Below are 19,249 nucleotides of genomic sequence, written 5' to 3' on the forward strand. Positions count from 1 at the left end.
CGTAAGTTTGCAGATTGCAGGCACTTCTCTGTCACTTTAATAAAACTACGTCTCATTGATCGGAAAATTTAATTAGATTGACGAAAACTTGTTCCCGTCTGGGCTGATCTTACCATTATCTGCTTATTTTTTGCGCATGGCAACATTATTGAATCGTAAACTTAAAAATCGTCGCCCCATCCCTAGAATATCACTCTATGTGTCAAATATTTATAATCTGTGGTTTGTAGCGAAAAGTGGACGCCAATTATTGGGCTGTACATTCTTGGGTTGAGCAATCCCGGGTCGAGCATTATCGGTACGGGCCAATAATGTGCGACCAATATTCGGCGTCCACTAAATGGATTCGCATTATAGGGTCGTGTATTATTGGGTTGAGCGTTATCAGGCTGTACAAGCTCGGTCCGGGCCAATAATACGAAGCCACTGTTTGTACAGGGCAATAATGTACAACCCGATAATTGGCGTCCAAAAAAGTGGTCGCCAATTATTGGGATGTACATTATTTGGCTGTGCATTAACCGGACTCTAGAAAACTATAAGAAGTATTTGAGTATTTTGCATGACATATTAATGACATTTCCTAAAAAGTGTTACCATCACACAAATAAATCCTTAAAAGCTACCCCGTGGTGGAATGATGAATGTGATCGTGTAGTTTTACAAGCTAAAATTGCCTTACGATCTTACAAACAATATCCTTCTATGGAGAATTACATTATATACAAAAAACTAGATGCTCTAAAGAAAAGAACATTATTTGAAATTAAACGCGTGAGTTGGTTGAATCTTTGTTCCTCCTTTAATCGTATGACATCGAGTAAAATTATTTGGGACCATATACGTAGATTTAAACATGCAAAACTGAATACCGTTTCTTCATCTTCAAATTTTTTTCAAAATCCTGATAATGTGACATTGTTTTTAGACAGAATTGTTTCCGAAAATAATCAAGTATCAAATAGTGACCTTAATGATTACTTTGAAAATCGTGGCTGCCCGGAGGCTCAATGGATGGTCAACCCATTTTCTATTAGTGAATTTTTAGCCGCATTAGAAAATAAAAAGGAAACTTCACCTGGTCCTGACTTAATTTCTTACAAAGTAATTAAAAACTTACCTCTTCATGCCAAGACAATACTCTGTAAAATATTTAATGATTTGTGGCAAAGTAATTGTATTCCCCCAACGTGGAAAATGCAACATGTCGTCCCGATACTAAAACCTTATAAGGATTCTAATTGTGTTGAGTCATATAGGCCAATTTCCTTAACGTCTTGCTTTGCGAAAGTTTTTGAAACCATTTTAAAAAATAGACTTGAGTGGTTTACAGAAAATAGCAAAGTCATTCCAAGTGCTCAATATGGTTTTCGGAAAGGTAAAAGCACGATAGATAACTTAAGTTGTTTAATTGGGGATATTAAGAACAATTTTCTTTCTAATCAATATACTTTGGCGGTTTTTTTAGACATCAAAGGGGCGTTTGATAACATAGATCACGCATACCTTATTAAAAGTTTATCTTTATTAGGGTTTCCTGGTCATATTTTACGCTGGTTATTCAATTTTCTAAACAATCGATCTGTAACTCTAAAAGTTAATAAATCTACATTAATAGGTTCTAAAGTTTCTACAAAGGGTACTCCTCAAGGTTCTGTATTATCTCCTCTTATATTCATTCTAAGTTTGGTTTGTTTCATGAAACAAATTCCGTCTTCTGTTAAGCACTTATTTTACGCTGATGATTTGGTTTTATATGTAAATTGTAATGACATAAAAAATGGTGAATCTATTATGAACAGTTGTCTGCGTAATATTCATTGCATATTAACAAATTCGCTAAAACTTGAGGTTAATGTTTCCAAAAGTTCTGTAATTCTCTTTTCTCAAAATGGATTACATTATCCTCAAGTTTTATACAATTCTAACGTTATTCCTGCTCAGTCTTTTGTCAAATACGTTGGCCTATTTCTTGATTATGATCTTTCTTGGAAAACTCATATTGATTCAATTTCTAAAAGAGCTGAACTGGGTGTAAACATATTGAAGTCGTTAACTGGAGTAAAATGGGGTGCAGACCCTAAGGTCCTTAAAACAATATATATCGCGACAATTAGAAGTCATTTTGACTATGGTTGTATGTTTTTTGCTGATGCGAATACCCATCTTTTAAGGAAACTAGATATTATCCAAAATAGGGCCCTACGAATTATTACGGGGGCTATGATGTCATCTCCAATTAATTCTCTGGAAATAGAGGCTGGCATTGTTCCTTTATTTGTACGCAGATGTTACATCACTGACAAGTATGTTCTTAAATTAGTTAGTCGTGGTAACGAAGTAATTTATAGATACTTAAATAATATCAATATTCCAAATTATAATTTAATACCGTTTCCTAATTCTTCTTCCATAAGTGATGTTATAACTTATTTAAACTTTGAATTTCAAGATATAGTGTATTGGTCTAATTTGCTTCCCTGTTTTGAACATGATTACAATGATATTATGCGAGACGTGGTTGTTGAACTGGTCAAATTTGAATCGAAATATGACTTTTTGGAGTTTCTTGATGATAAGACTGATTTTGTTAAGTTATATACTGACGGCTCTAAAACTAAAGATAGGACCAGTTTTGCATTTTTTGACTCTTTTTTGAACATAGGAAAAGTTTTTGAATGTAGTAGTTATTTTTCAGTATTTTCGGCTGAAGTATTAGGCATAATTTATGCTTTAGAACATATTCGTAATTATTATATAACTAAAAATAAGTTTTTGATTCTATCTGATTCGATGAGCGCTTTACAAGCGCTTAAAAGTAAATGTGTAAGTGCATCTGTAAATTATTTAATTTATAAGTTGAGAAGTTGTTTAAGTTCTTTGTTGAATAGAAATATTACTGTTGAATTTTGCTGGGTTCCGGGACATTCAGGAATTTTTGGCAACGAACTAGTAGACAAGCTTGCCAAATCTACAGAAGATATACAAGTTTGTGATTTAAAAGTACCTCAATCCGATTTAGTACCTTTTGTTAAAGAACTTATGATTAGACGTTGGAATAACTCATGGTCTAAATCCAAAGAAGTCAAAGGGAAATGGCTTGCAGAAATAGTCCCGGCACCCAGCTCCAAGTCGTGGTTTGAATACCAAAGAAAATATGTAGAAAGGGCATTTATTACAACTATATGTAGATTGCGCATTGGTCATGCTCGTTTTCCCGCACATCTTTTTAGATTAGAGCTAAGTGATTCTGCTGTTTGTGCACATTGTAATTTTGATGTATGTGATCTTGAACATATTTTTTTCCATTGTCCTTCATTTAATTTACAAAGGTTATTGTTTGTTGCTATGTGTATGGATACTGGTTTGCAAGTTCTGCCAAATTCAGTACAGGGCCTTATGAAATATCCACAATTATATCCTGTAATCTATCAATTTGTTACTCATACTATAGGTAGTTTGTAAATATTGTAAATATCTCATGTAACTATTAGATTCGTGTCTCATTTTTATGTGAATTAGTTATAAGTACTTATGTTACTTTTGTATTTCATGCTTGAGCTGATGGCCTAGTTGCCAATGCTCGTAATAAATTAAAAAAAAAAAAAAAAAATCATAACGAACGTCAATGTCATTAATGTCAAAACATTTATGTCTTGTCTGGCTGCTGTTGGGTCGAGAGTCGAGAGAGGAGAGAGTCGATTAATTCAATTATTTGCAACGGCAAATACGACAAGTAGTTTACTTTAAAAGAGTGTAAAATTTAACAATTCTACATTTTAAAGTTATTTTTTATATTTGTATTTAAATCGGATCTTTCATAAATTAATAAATAACACAAATTACAAAAACATGAACAACGCCAGAGTTATCTGTTTGCTTTTATGTGAATTCATACACAAAATAGTTCATCCTCAGTAAAACGAATGTCTGAACTAATTTTAGGCTTCATTTAAGTGCTAGCACGATGAAAACGCGCAATAAAACAATGCCAAAGCCGAAGACAACAAAGACGAAATCGTCGCGCGGACTGCGCCTTCAACAGCAACCTGAAGAGGAGCCTTTGGTAGTCCCTAAGGTAAATAGAGCTCTCCCAAAACCCATTCTACTACCTAAAAACCTTGCTAGGATTCGTGGACGAACTGGGATGTAGCACTACCTGGTTTTCACACAAAATACGCACAATGGTTGTCGATTTGTGGAATATGCCTAGTAAAACTATCGAACCCATGCTGATGCAGATGTGCAAATATGATTTTGATATATTTTACTATTTGTAGGCATATTGGGATAAGTAATTATATAAGCGCTGGTGGCCTAGCGGTAAGAGCGTGCGACTTGCAATCTGGAGGTCGCAGGTTCAAACCCCGGCTCGTACCAATGAGTTTTTCGGAACTTATGTACGAAATATCATTTGATATTTACCAGTCGCTTTTCGGTGAAGGAAAACATCGTGAGGAAACCGGACTAATCCCAACAAGGCCTAGTTTATCCTCTGGGTTGGAAGGTCTGATGGCAGTCGCTTTCGTAAAAACTAGTGCCTATGCCAAATCTTGGGATTAGTTGTCAAGCGGACCCCAGGCTCCCATGAGCCGTGGCAAATGCCGGGACAACGCGAGGAAGAAGAAGATTGGGATAAGTAATTATACTGAACACAAAATGAAATGCAATTTAAGGGCAACATATATGTTTTCTAAACAGAAAATACTTGTTTTTATTAAAGCCAGTGAGGATACACATGCAAAGCTATGATCAAGGTGTATACAATTTCTTGTTTATCAATTAAAAAACTTGTAGCTCATGGCTATATACATCCTTCATTTGTGGACTTTGGAAATTTGTGGATTGTGGAAAATTGTATTATTATTTATTATATCGCAATAATATTGCCGCAATTTGGGAGAGCACTTGTGATTGCCTACCTGACAAATCTAGACTGGTTTTGTAGAATTACCCTTACATTTCAATACACTACATGCCTTCCCCTCGAGATAGTTCACTAAAACTAAGTTTCACTGTTTATTGGTAGTGCACTAACACTATTTAATTGTCCATTTTAAGGTTCTTACACTCTATCATAATTTATATATCTTTGTATACCTAAACTATAATTGTCTACAAGTCCTGGTTTGAATCTTCAGTCTGTTCATAATCAGACTCTGACAGACTCTTGTAGTTAGTAAGTTAGTTATGCTGGGCATTTTCCACAATTCGACATCCATTGTTTCTATTTTGCGTGAAAACGAAGTAGCACTACTCTAGCCACCCCAGCTCTTCCACGAAACCTAGCAGTGTCTTCAGGTTGCTAACTGCCTCCTTTAGTGTGTACGGAGTCCCAAGGTATTTGTTCCTGTATACTTCTACCTGTTTACAGTCTAGGAGAATATGTTTCACTGTTTCCTCTGCTTCCATGCATGCTCTGCACAGACACAGACTCTCGTAGGAATCTATAGCTAATCCATGTTTCCATGTTTTGTGGTGATGATGGTTATTGTTTGTTGGTTGGCAGTATGCATTCTTGGCTCTGGTGAAACATATAATCCTGAGACCCAGAAACCCCTATGATAGTAGGGTGAGGCGGGGGGTTAGCATTTACTTGTACATTAAGAGGAATTCCTAGTTGCGATTTTTCCATACAAACGCTCTCGACTGATTCCTCCCTGGATTTTTAACCTAGAGCAGTGATTTTTTCAAATAAGATCAATATCATCAATATCTGTGCCGCTATGTTTTGCTTTTTTGGATTATTTTATTTTGAAGAAAGATACAGCGCCTCGAAAATCGCAAAAACGGCTAAATTGAATTGGCTGTAAAAAAAGGCACAGTATACAAATATAACAAAAAATATCCAAAAAATCAAAACATAGCGGCATAGATTATTTCTTCCTCTTGCAATTCCAAAATTTCATAATGATTAGTTGCGTTTTGGAGGAGGAAACAGTCGAGAGCGAAACCTCGATTTTTGAGTTTTTTGCGAGTGAATTTCGGTCCGAGCTGCAGTTGTCCTTATCGCACGAATTGGAGGCGGAGACAGTTTCTAAATATACGTACACAGAAGGAATAGTGATGGGCATAACATCCTTATTAGGGATTGCAGAACCGGTACTGTTTTAAAGAACCGGGATTTCTCGGTACTTTGGGAACTGGTCTAATTATTTCATTATTTTAAATAAAACGACAGCATTTTGCGATTTGACCACCTTTCGTATTATAATTTAATAATCACATTTTCTTTTATTACGTAGTAGGCAATTTTTTTTAGAAATATAGTATTTTACATTGCTCACACTTGTGCGTCACAAGTAAAAGATAACTACTTTGATGTTTGCCACTAGATAGCAAATTTAATGAAATTACATTGACGAGGGGATTTATATATAAGTATCACAGTCGTATTGTATAATCCGCCGTATTACATTACGGCTAGCCGATATCAAAATAAGGGCCATTTTGAAATGCGGCGGTTCAACGATTAAGGTATGTTGGGTAAATACCGGATGCGGGTGAAGAACGTAGGACATTCATTTCCCCCTAATTTGGCTTTATTTTTTAATGTTGGCAACATTGTGTAAGACGCCATTTCATTGCGCCTCGACTGTCAGTGTCCCCGCGTCGCTCAGGGAGTCGGGCTTGTGCTATGTGCAATCACAGAGAGCAAGGTAAATTTCGCGAATTCTTCCTTCTATCCGATCTTCGCTCTGTAATTTATTTTGCGTATTGTGATGAAACTGTGTTTGTTTTTGTAATTGTGTTAACAGACCTAGAACTGCTGTAGACCGATATCCGATCTTGACCCTTCCAGGTAAAGATCGGACCAGAAACAATCAGATCTTTACCTATTTAAAAAACAGCAGTGATTATTATAAATTTTCTTCAATTTACCTACTGACCTTATAGTATAGTCAAGTTAAGAAAAAGTATGGAAGTAAGTCGTGTAGTCGTGCTTTTTTTGGATTTGTTAGATGGCGCAACTAGATTGATTCCCCCGAGTTGCACCGTTTCTATTATGTACGGAAGACCGTTAAATTTTAGGTATAAACTATAAAGTGCCGTAATTTTGGAGTAAATTAAAAGCTATTAGGTTCAAGCTAAGTAGTGTATAGAGAACACCTTGGTGCATAGTATATCTTAATTAAAAAGATGTGCAATGTATGATACCCTAAAAAAATTTTTTTTTTCGATTGCGGCTCGAGGATAAGTCAGTCGGTTGGTGCAATCTCAAGTTAAGCTTTTTAAAGCATTATAAACATTCAGTTAACTTTGCACGCGTGGGCAAATTATGGAACATGTATTTTTAATTATTTTGTACATTGTGCTTCGGGGGAAATTAAGAGAGACGTCAAAATTTTAAAAACGGTACTTATCTAAAGACACTACATTTGCACTAAATAAAAAATAGATTTTTTTCACCGGAAGTTTGTCAAAAAGTAAATAGAATTAATCGCAACGAACTGCTAGCGAAGGTGGTTGGCAGCACGTGGCGCGGGGCGCGCGGGGCGGGGAGATAGCGCAGCGCGCAGCTAGGGTTTGCAATATCCGTCAATTTTTCGGATCCGGATACATGGAAATAGGATATCAAGAACGACTGTCAAACTTCAAAAGTGCGACCAAAAATGAAATGCAAGTTTGTGCGTAAATTGTCTATGTGAGATCAAAAATAGTGATGTCATGTTACAACATATTAATAATCTATCGGTGTTTGACTGCTTTATCGACTACTTATTCAAATGTGTTTGATTGTATAAAAAAATGTTATACGAGTAGGTATGAAGTCGCTTCCCTTATGGTCATATAGGGCCCAAAAGGTGCCTATGAAACCAGCATCATATTTTAGTATGTTGTTAAGCATGTTATTCTGACTAAAAAACCATCGGGAGATAGTTTCTAACGTGGTTAAGTCACCAGTTATGACGTCATCAAAATGGCCGGTGCCGTGTTCAGAATATTGCGTATACCACAGCAAGCTTATCACATGTAAGCTTGTGTGGGGTGTCATAAAAAGCAAAATTAAATGCGCTACAATATCGTTTATACATTTGACCTTGTAAATACCATAGTTTGCGAGAAATTTTAGGTTTTAATTTAAATATTTCCGAAAAAAAATCCGTTTTTTGTTTTCATCAACTTTACTAGTAACTTTACAGGAAGACATTGTATCAAGATATGAATGCTATATTAATAAGCTATAATATTCCATTAAAATTTTGAAAATCGGTTTATAAACAAGCAAATTACACTATTTTTGTTCCATACCGGATGACACCACCAAGAGTCGGATGGCTGTATCAATACAATTTGCAAGGCAAATGATGTTTAAGTAAAGGTAACTTGCTGAACGATATTTATAGTAAAGTAATATTTTCGATAAAAGTATTATTATCAAAATTAAGAATACTGAGATCGTTTTATTGTAATTTACTCCGGATCTAGCTAATTAAAGTTACACACTAATTAAACAAAAATATTTTTTTTTTTACGTATTATTGCACTACACTATGCTTTGCGCATGCACCTTCGCATGCGCAAAGCATAGTGTATTTAAATCCGTGTTTTACTCCCCCACACCCTGTACAGCGTTCTTTGCACTTGCAAGACAATAGCTCCTTGCAGAGGTGTACGCTGGTCCATCATTTTTCTTTCGCCAAGCCTAGTTGCAAGAATCTAGCATTTGTGGGTCGCTATTCAGGTAAATTGGTCCCAATGTGGGTCTGTTAAGCCCTTTTTATATGCTGTAGGAGAGCATCCTGTTGAAGGAATATACTCGATCGCTCTGGTTTTTCCTAAACAAGATCCTCCTCGCAGTATTTACATTACCTATTTGTGTCCCTACTGGGAAGTTATATGTAGGGTTTGCAATTAGAATATTGTGATATTCTAATTATTCGAATATCCACCAAAATAAATATCAGAATAAACTGATTTAGATAACACAAAAATAACGTTTTTAACTATGTTTTAATACAATGATATCATCCCAACTAATTTTAAATGATTACTTGATTACTATAATAGCTAACATAATGTTATCTCTAAAACCGTACTTAATAAGGAGGGTTTATATCTGGATTAGCTGGTGCATAGTTGGAAATACATCCAATGCCTCACCTCGTGTTCATTCGTCATGAAATACTAACTATGAAAGCAATACTTACTTACTTCACTGGATCAGTGACCCAAAAAGAATCTTGGCCTTTGATACAAGAACAACGTCACTCTGCTCTATTCTGCACCACTCCACGCTAGTTGGATACTCCGAGGGCGTTTTAGGGCTACATCGCTCCTGCAGTATATCTTTTCACAGCCCGATTCTCTCCCGTCCACTCCAAGTGACCAAGCCTGCGAAGTCGTGCCGCTATAATCTCGCTAATTATATTGGGTGCCGCAACTAGCTACTCTAGCTCCCTATTTTTCCTACGCTTTCATCTTCTCTATCTTCATCTCTGATAGGTCCCAGAATATTCCGCCAGAATTTCGTCTTCTTCACTAAGAACTTGTTCTTTTTTTTCTGATTCAGAGTCCAAGTGTAATACTTACCGATGTCATTCATCAAAATCTAATTATTGTCTTATAGACTTGAATCATGGACAGTCTACTGATCAGCTTGGACACTAGAACTCGGCGAAGCGCTGCTGAGCATCTTAGGGCATTTTGGATTCGAACATCTATCTCCTCTTCCCGATTACTTTAGGTAGGTCTTTTCTTTTCGATCTGCGGTGGCAGTATGGTTCTATTTTTATCACTTGTCACTATGCCCTTCATGACAAATGATAAAGAGCCGACCATCTTAGCCCTATTCATTTGGAGATATTCTAGTGGTTGATTATCAGACCAATTTTCTCTCCTTCCTACTCTACTATCCTAGCCTTGGCCTTCAGGTTGCTTTTGTTTTGAGCTTATAGCCCCAAGTCATCAGGATATCCAATGATCTAATTAAGCAACATTCGCATTCATTGTATAAAGTTACTGCGTGACACCTGTATGTACCTATCAAAATTGATGTGCTGTTAGTATTTGAATTGATTAAATATATGAAAATACTGTATTCAAATGACAAAATGGTATGAAATTATTCATAAATTTAATCAGAAAATTGTTCCGGTTATAGGTCAATAACCATATTTAACGGATCCGTAATATCCGGATCTTATGACCCGATATCCGGATATTTCGGATATCCGGATCTCAAATCCTACGCGCAGCGATTGTTACGAGACAGTTTGTTTGACACTTTTGACGGGCAACGAGCACAAATCTTTCTTCTGGCATTAAAACGGAACTATTGTTTTAAACAATCATTGAGTGAACTAAGTAGTCTAACGTTTTCGTAAGTATATGGAAAAACGCGATTTTTCGAATTTAACAAACATTGAGCGTACCTGTATTTAATTTGTTGACTGTCTGTCTGCATACTCAGAAACCCTACTATTTTTGCAGTACATGCCACTACTCGTGCCTCAAGAGCCGTGCTTCGTCGGTGCATCTACGCGCGTTCCTTCTCTTGCCACTAATCACGCGCTTGTCGCTTCTGTGTATTTATTGCTCTACGTTTTTGGTACTTGATTACAAAACTGCATGTTCCGTATAAAAATGCCAATTTTTTATGGAGTGCGAATGTAAACAAAATCAAATGAATATGATTGCATCAATTTCCAATAGTATTGAAATTTCCCCCGAAGTACAACGACAGTAAAACATGAAAAACTACTGTCCGGGTGTCGCACCATGGTGCGAATTTGACATTGGATTTAGATATTTTTTCTAATTATTTACTCAATTTGCACCGAGTACATTACTTTCCCCAGACCCGCAATGGCCAAAATAGATTTTTTTTAATGTTGTATTTTTTTTTACCTGTTCCGTAGCTTAAATTAACATAAATAACACGTGCGAATTTAGATATAAGTGTTGTAAAACGTACGCCAAATTACACCGAGTACACCTTTTTTCTCTTCTTAGTTATAACCATTACATTATTTTCAGCCGATTTCACCCCTTTCCGGGGGGGTGAATTTAGTAACGATTGTATAAAGTTCGATTTTTAGCCCATACAAAACAATCCGTAGTGATTTTATTAGTCCTTAGAATTAGTTCCTGACTTTAGTGAAATTTGAGTTAATTTGACCGTACTATTAATTATCACATTTATTGTTTTCTTGATCACACTTTCGTACCATTATTTTTATCCAGTACCACTACCAGCGCGACGGTTACTGACAATGTAATTTTTTTAATTTCCGCAACCCAAAGGTTGCGTTTTAGCGATAAGACCGCATGTTGTTTACCTGTGCTTATGTGTATGTTTTCTTTTGTATTGTTTTCTTTTATTGAGGTGTGCAATAAAGAGTATTTATATTGTATAGGGATGATGATACATGTTGAAATTTATAACAAAATCGAGTAAAATGGATAGCAAATGAGCAATTTTTCGCAATAAAGTACCTACACATACGGATGCATATGTAGATGTGCACGCATACATACATTGCTAGTTTCGGATACAAAATAGAGATAGGGCTTCGAGATTAGTTTCCTTAAAATGCTTCAAGAGGGCTCTCTTTTCCTATATATTTACTTTACTCTTTACATACGATCCTTACATTTTATCAAAAAAAAAAGATTGTATATCAACTATATATATATATATATACATAATTGCAAAATTAAACCAACAAAATCGCAATTTTAATTATTTTCCATACTTCAAGATGGGCTCTCAGTGACCTTGACCTTTTTAAAGAACTACTTAGTCTTTTTGATTTCTAAGTTTGATTCTTATTTTTTTGGCGACCTTCATTAAAAATGACTGGGCACGATTATTTTTTATTTTGATTTTTGTCCCTCCTACTTAACTACTTAATATCTTCCAGTACATTTCATTCAATAAACAATACATTTACACTTTCCCTATACCTGTACAGTTCATGAAATCTTAAATTGTCAAAACTACGCAACGTATCTATTATTTTAGTGGTTTTTTTTTATTACTTCGGGTAAACCTTACAATAAGAGGTTTCTTAGCACATTGTTTACTTATCAAATTGCCTTATGACATAGGTGTAAAAGTTTGAGAGCCACAATTTTACCAATTTTTGTATCCGGGTTAAGATCGGATACAAAAGGGTAGACACCGGACCTATTTCTTTGTGATACCTTAGGGGGCGTCCATAAATTACGTGAGATGATTAAAGGGGGGAGGGGGTCGAGTCAAATCTCATCTAATCTCACGTTGGGGAGAGGGGGGGTCTCGACAAATATCACGCAATTTATTCTCTGATTGAAACAAACAAAAAAATTATACTATTTTGGTCCATTTAATCCAAATTGTATGTACATGCTTAAACTAGTCGTAAATAAAAGCACGAACCAAATTGTTTTTTCTTTTTACAATAAACAATCCAACGCGTTTACGTAATAAACCCACATTCTGAAAAATCTCACGTGAGATTGGGGGACGGGGGAGGGGGTTGAATAAAATCTCACGACATCTCACCAAGGGGGGAGGGAGGGTCAGAAAATTGAAAAAAAAAAACACCTCACGTAATTTATGGACGCCCCCTTATTCTCTTTCCATTAGAAGCAACTTTTTTTCACCATCCAATGTTCTCCCTTGATGGCAAAACACTCGTCACCCTAAAAAAAAGTATGTCTCATCTTTACACAGGTACAAAACTAAAACCGTTCTATATTGAAGATTACCAAAATTCAGGCCGAATCTACGGTTATTATTTAACGATTCGCTACGAACTTCAAGAATCTGTCACGTGTTGCGATCTCGAAAAAACATTTTTTCACGAGTTCTCTCAATTGGTCCCAAAATTTTCCGGCATTATCCCAACATACTTTACCCAGATTGTCATTGCGATACGTTCTTCAATAAGGCGGCCCAAGTTTAGCCCCATCGTACTACAAGTTAAATAGATTGTAGGTAGTTTAACCATAGGTATATTTATACCTACTTACAAAATTTCACAACACTCCATGATCACTCCCAACTTACTGATACGGATAGGTACAGTCAAGTGTAAAAATATGGGTGTACACATCTTACTCAAAAATATGTCCCATAGCATCTTATTCCAGTGTAATAAGAGCGTAGTACCATATTTATGAGACGATTCTTTCGATACATATTTTTGCACTTGACTGTACGACGACAACCGAAGCTGAGACATCATTCTTTTTTGCAGTTTTTATCTATATGGTAATTAATATCAATCAATCAATCAATCATTTATTATTTCGTCATCATAGGTGTAAAATACATTTAGTACAGGTGATAGGGTGTTTGGTATTAGGGTGTAATAGATACAGTATAATATAAAAATGAAAAACAATATTACGTGGTAACATCAAAAACAACTTGCGTCGGGCAGCGCAGAATAAATTCCGTCTGGCTCGCGGGCGATGTCGACGGAACGGCGCGCAATGAGCGAGCGCACGAGTCTCGCGTCTGTGTGCGCGCACTCACACTTAGATAGCTCCGGCTCCCGCCCACCGCAGCGCGACAGAAACATAGCTTCAAAAATTCGAGATTTGAAAAGTTGCTCAGCTAGGAATTGCTCTTAATTTCCTCATGCTTATCACTATCTTCACATTGTTTACTTCTTTCCGTATCATGTATAACTTCACTACCAGTATCTTCTGATAAGTGGATATTTCTCGTCTCCTTCATGACCTTGTATCTGATTAATATGTCTTCATCTCCTTCCCATTCGATTTTATTATATTCCTACAAAAGCCTTGTCTTGTCTCTATGACTCCCTTCAACCAGCATAATTCTGGAAATACACTGTCTGTCCCGTTTCAAATAAACATTTATTTTTATCTATCTACTAAGCCCTTTTATTCTGAGTTAGAGTATGTCTCTTAACTCAGTGTGCCGCTTGGCAAAGGCCTCCTCCAGCTCTTTCCATTGGGGTCTGTCATGGGCCACTCTTCTTCAGTTCGGACCCGCTTTGAGTTTGAGGTCAACCTCCCATCTTGTTCGAGGTCTCCTCTGGCTCTGTGTGCAACCTCTTGGATACCAAATTGTTACGATTTTGCTCCATTTCCACATTGTCCTTGTCCACTTTGGACTGGACTGGCCAAATGATCATACTTCAGTGTTTTCATTCTTATCATATAGTTGCGTTTCCTCTTGGTTCGTATGTGTGAGTGGATCAGATCACATTAGTCAAACTTTGTCCTGAAACACCTACTATTTAAAAGTTCTGCCGGTGACTTGTTGTTAGTACTATTCGGTGTAGACTCATATAATATTATAGGTAATTTTATGCACCATGGAAGTGTGGACAGTTTCTTTAATTAATTCTTAACTGTCTAAACAGTCAAGACTTGTCTTATTCTATTTGTTGATAGTAATTCTTTAAACTGATCTGAAATAAAACTTCTGCCATTATCACTGACCAACGTGTCACCAGGGTTCTTACCATACCAATATGGGTATCAAATGAAAGCTTGTGATTTCAAAAAGAATATATTTAACTAAAAAAATATATAAGCAACCTGGTTTTTTTATAATAATAATTTACTTGTATTTTATTTTCTTGATTAAACTAGAGCAGATATATCATAGACTACAGAATTTTCTAGGATTACAATTGGAATAGAATTTTATCTCCATTTGATCTTTCTTTTGCTCATAAGAAATAAAATAAAAATGCATATATCTAATGTTGCAGGTAATCAGACAGTATACAAGAAAGAAAAAGGTGGAATCTGCAGAATCAGTAAATAAACTTGCAAGTACAACCTATATAAATGTTGCTGCCGCATTATCGGGTAAGTTTATTTATTATTATTTATAGGCCTTTGCAAGGGCCCCCACTGGCTGCAGGCACATCACATTCGGAACGTCTCTTTTAATAACTCACCTAATTTCTCATATCAGTTTATTTATAATGATTTGAGATCAGCATTATATTAAATTTACCAGCCCACAACATCTAGAGAGGCAATATAATAAGAATCCACTTACACATTAATACTTACTTTATTATGTAAGGTGACATGATGATCAATTGATCACAAAGTATTTTATATCTACAAATGAAAATATCATGTTTCCTTTCAGAACAAAATGATTCCATATGTCTAGTCAATAATCATGTTAAAATTAAAGAAGAAATCTTGGAGAGATTTCATGATATTGAAATTGAAAATCATGTTAAAACTGAAGAACGGTCTGTGTCACAGAATGAAGTCAGAACAGAGGGTAATTATGTTGAAATTAAAGAAGAAAATATAATTCCAAATGCAAATTATAATTCAGACCAAAATTGTAAATATGGTAAAGCAAATAAACATGTGAAAATTAAAGAAAATGTAGCTGGACATAAAGGCACTTTAATTGACATTAATTTACACCAAATTAATGTAAACAGAAACAGCGAAACTATTAAAGTTAAAGAAGAAAGTGTTGATAAAGCCTCCATGATTTCCAATCTAAGTAAAACAGTGCAAGATACTGCGAAAACCACTATTAAAATAGAACCAAAAGATGATTCACAGTATATGAACTTAGATCAAAAACACACAGAAGGGTACCCCACTGATTGTTTACAATCTGAAGAGGACATAGCTGTGAAAATAAAACCAAAGGCTGAAAAAATAAATTGCAATAATGTAAATAGCAAAATGGACCACAGGTATAGTGAAAAAAAGGACATGCAGCGCCAGAACTGTCCAGAACTTGCTCCCATACTTAAACTGCAGCAGACATTGAAAATTGCGAATGTTCAGGCTCCACAAAGTGAGTACAAATTTAATCTTACTTATGGTCTGAAAAATAACTACATTTTTGTTCATCATCTTCATACTATAAGAGACTTCTTATCGGTGGAGGGATTTCCATGTATGTTGGTCTTCTGCCTTCTCCTTGACAGCCTGATACGTCTCAATGTTGAGTTTTTCCTTTACTAAATCTATGTACATTCTCCCTTCTTCGTCTTTGCTTCAACTCTCGCTTCTATGTCCAAACATCTTTCCTCTTCTATCTATGGTTTTTAACACAACTTGTTGTTCAACAGAGCCATTACTCAGATCAATGTAATTAATTTAATACATCTTGAATCTTGATCATATTTTTATTTCAGGAAAAATACTGATCACTGAAGAAATTCATATTAAAGAAGAGGCAATTAGCGACACTGAAGGTTGTGTTGAGGTGAAAGATAAGACTCCAGTAACTACCAGCAGCGTTGAAGTAAAAGATAAGACTCCAATAACTGCTAGCAGCATTGAATTAAAAGACAAGATTCCAGTAGCTATTAGCATCATTGAAGTAAAAGATAAGACTCTATTAACTACCAGCAGCGTTGAAGTCAAAGATAAGACTCCAATAACTGCTAGCAGCATCGAAGTAAAAGATAAGACTCCAGTAACTACCAGCAGCGTTGAAGTCAAAGATAAGACTCCAATAACTGCTAGCAGCATCGAAGTAAAAGACAATACTCTAGTAGCTACTAGCAGCACTGAAGTAAAAGCTAAATCTCCGGTAGTAATAAAGAAAAACCCTTTACCGGAAAATATAAAAATAAGAAGAATTATAAATATGCCTAAAATTTTGAGAACATATGGGAGGAAACAACCAGATCCAGTTGCAATGAAGAAATGTTTTCTTCTCTCTGTTAGCACCCCACCAGGTGAGAAATTCCATATTTTGTTATTATTTATATCTTAAAAATTTAATTTAATTGTTCTTTAAACTTATAAATGATCATGGGTCAATTTACGGGCAACCACTGGGCATTGCAATACACCTACATACCTTATACAATTTAAATTTATCTCATTCCAGCAAAGTACCTGAAAATCGTCTCCCAGAAATCGCCAAAGATCAAAGCACAACCACCCAATCTGAAATTGATTTGTGACATGTGCGGAAATAAGTTCAGCAGCAAAGCCAGCATGAGCGCCCACATGCGGTTCTCGCACGGCGTGGCCATGAAGCACTCGTGCGCGCAGTGCGCGGCCAGCTTCCCGCACCACTACCTGCTGCTGGCGCACCGCCGCCTGCACGCCGCGCGGCCGCTCCGCTGCGACCTGTGCCCCAAGGCCTTCCGCTCCAAGGACAAGTACGGGGAACATCTCAACACGCACCTCCGCGAGCGGCTCTTCCCGTGCCCCGTGTGTCTCCAGCGCTTCCCGGTGCTAGTGCATTTACAGAGGCACGCCGAGAAGCATACGCAGGAAGATACCTTCCCTTGCAATAAATGTGAGGAGACCTACCGCTCTCTTATTGATTTGAGGCGGCATTCCGAGCGCGATCATGGGATAACAGAAGAATACCCCTGCTATATTTGTAGTCGGATTATCACCTCGAGTGCTGACTTTCTTACTCATGTAAGAACGCATGATAACGCGTTCCATGCGTGCGCTTTCTGTCCCAGTAAATTCACCGACGCGCAAAAATGGGAGGAGCACTCTGTTGAACATATCGAGAAGATAGGTAGAGGCGAGGTAATTGAAAGACCTTACAACTGCGAATACTGTAAAAAATCCTTTGAATACCGAAGCGTTCTGAAAACACATATCCGAATGCATACTGGGGAGCGACCATATGAGTGTCCGGAGTGTAAAAAAAAGTTGAAAACGCGTAGTGCATTAACGGAGCATATTAACGGGCACAAGCGGCCTTATCCATGTCTAGAGTGTAATCATCGGTTTGGTAAGCGGAATTCTTTGTCGAGACACATGTTGCTACACACCGGGGAACGTCCCCACGTCTGTGCCAGCTGTTCGATGACTTTCGTGCAACATTTTTCGATGATGCAACACGTACGGCGGTTTCATGAGCCCGGACTTAAACGGGTACCAAAATATAAGAAGAAAAATTCGAAGAAAACGAATAAAAAGAAGGATTGAGGAAGGAGACTAACGAATGAGAATATTGATAAAATAGATAGTAAAAATTATGAGAGTGGTTAATCATTATACACTCACTCACTCACACTCCGTTGGCTCAGCGACCCAAAATGAGACTTTGCCTCCGACACAAGACAGCGCCACTTTTCTCGGTCCTGTGCGACCTCTCGCCAATTGTCGACTCGAAGCTCGCGCAGATCCGCCTCCACCATGTCGCTCCAGCGATACCTAGGGCGTCCGATAGGACGTCTTCCTGCTAGGCGACCCAGGTACGCTCTTTTCACGTTCCGATCTTCGTCCATTCTCTCAAGGTGGCCTAACCAACGGAGTCTGTGGGCTTTACTTTCTCCCATGATGTTAGGTTCAGCCACTAGGTCTTCAATCTCACGGTTCTAAAGGACTGTCCAACTTCCATCCGGTCTTTGTTTGGGGCCCAATATTTTACGGAGGATTTTCCTCTCGGCAACTAGCAGCATGTTTTCTTCCTTGAGTGTTAGTGTCCATGCTTCGCATCCGTAGGTTAGGATTGGGCGAATAAGGTATTTTTATTTTATAATGTACATATATCATGTAATTGTGCAATGCTGTCAATTAAATTTTCTGTCTTCTGAGGCAATCATGAATTAAATTTAGCATCCTATGAATTTTACAGAACGAGGCAGAAACGCAGCTACAGTTGGGATGAAATGTTTATATTAAGCTATAGTTGAGTTCCTGTTGTGTATTGCTGTCTATCACTCACGATAAGATGAGTGTTACGTTATTACGTCTATAAACGGTATTGTACATCACGCTTATTATAAGCGGCTTATACATAAATTGTAATCATGAAATAAGTTATTAAATTTTACCTACAATCTCCTTTTTTTACTGATCCAATTATTTATCCGGGAAAATGTTGTGGTTCGACCCTGTGCTTACGTTACAGTACACACTGTGTGAGTGTAACAGCGCTATAGTTCGTGTCATCCACGCCACGATGACGCGTAGATTTGTCAAATCTAACTTTTAATGACATGACAATACGAGTCAAGGCACGCATCTTCGTGAATGACACTGGCGAGCCAACTTTGTCAGTAAAAAAGCAAATGTAAAAAAGGCTCCATTAAAAAAAATACGCGCCAAAAGGATTGATCTCCCGTACAAATTTTTAATCTCGCGCCTTTTTTACTGATGAAGTTGCCTTTAATATCCCGCTCGCACAGCGTTGCGGATCCGTTCGAATGTGAAGATCGTCCAAAGGATCAGTAGCGGAAATCGAAGAAATCCTTGAAGTTGGTTGTATGAAAACTTCAAGGATTTCTTCGATTTTCGCTGCAAGTGTTAAGTAAACGTCATAATTTCATAGAACTTGGACGTTTAAAATAACACTTGCACAGTCTGG

The 19,249-nt window shown here is 36.8% G+C and overlaps 2 protein-coding genes across 2 annotated transcripts; both read left to right on the plus strand.

Moving 5' to 3' along the window:
• The first annotated feature begins 1,800 nt into the window (after positions 1-1,800).
• Positions 1,801-3,613, plus strand: LOC133523804 (uncharacterized). Its single transcript, XM_061859537.1, has one exon. It carries the CDS (start codon positions 2,140-2,142, stop codon positions 3,463-3,465), a length of 1,326 nt encoding a protein of 441 aa, XP_061715521.1. The 5' UTR covers positions 1,801-2,139; the 3' UTR covers positions 3,466-3,613.
• A 49-nt stretch (positions 3,614-3,662) lies between these two features.
• LOC133523803 (zinc finger protein 714-like) lies at positions 3,663-18,722 on the plus strand. Its single transcript, XM_061859535.1, has 5 exons — positions 3,663-4,078; positions 14,682-14,781; positions 15,074-15,751; positions 16,095-16,643; positions 16,799-18,722. The coding sequence occupies exons 1-5, from the start codon at positions 3,968-3,970 to the stop codon at positions 17,863-17,865; spliced, it is 2,505 nt and encodes an 834-aa protein (XP_061715519.1). The 5' UTR covers positions 3,663-3,967; the 3' UTR covers positions 17,866-18,722.
• Positions 18,723-19,249: the final 527 nt, after the last annotated feature.

Source organism: Cydia pomonella, chromosome 12 (genome assembly GCF_033807575.1).
Source record: "Cydia pomonella isolate Wapato2018A chromosome 12, ilCydPomo1, whole genome shotgun sequence".
NCBI lineage: Eukaryota > Metazoa > Arthropoda > Insecta > Lepidoptera > Tortricidae > Cydia > Cydia pomonella.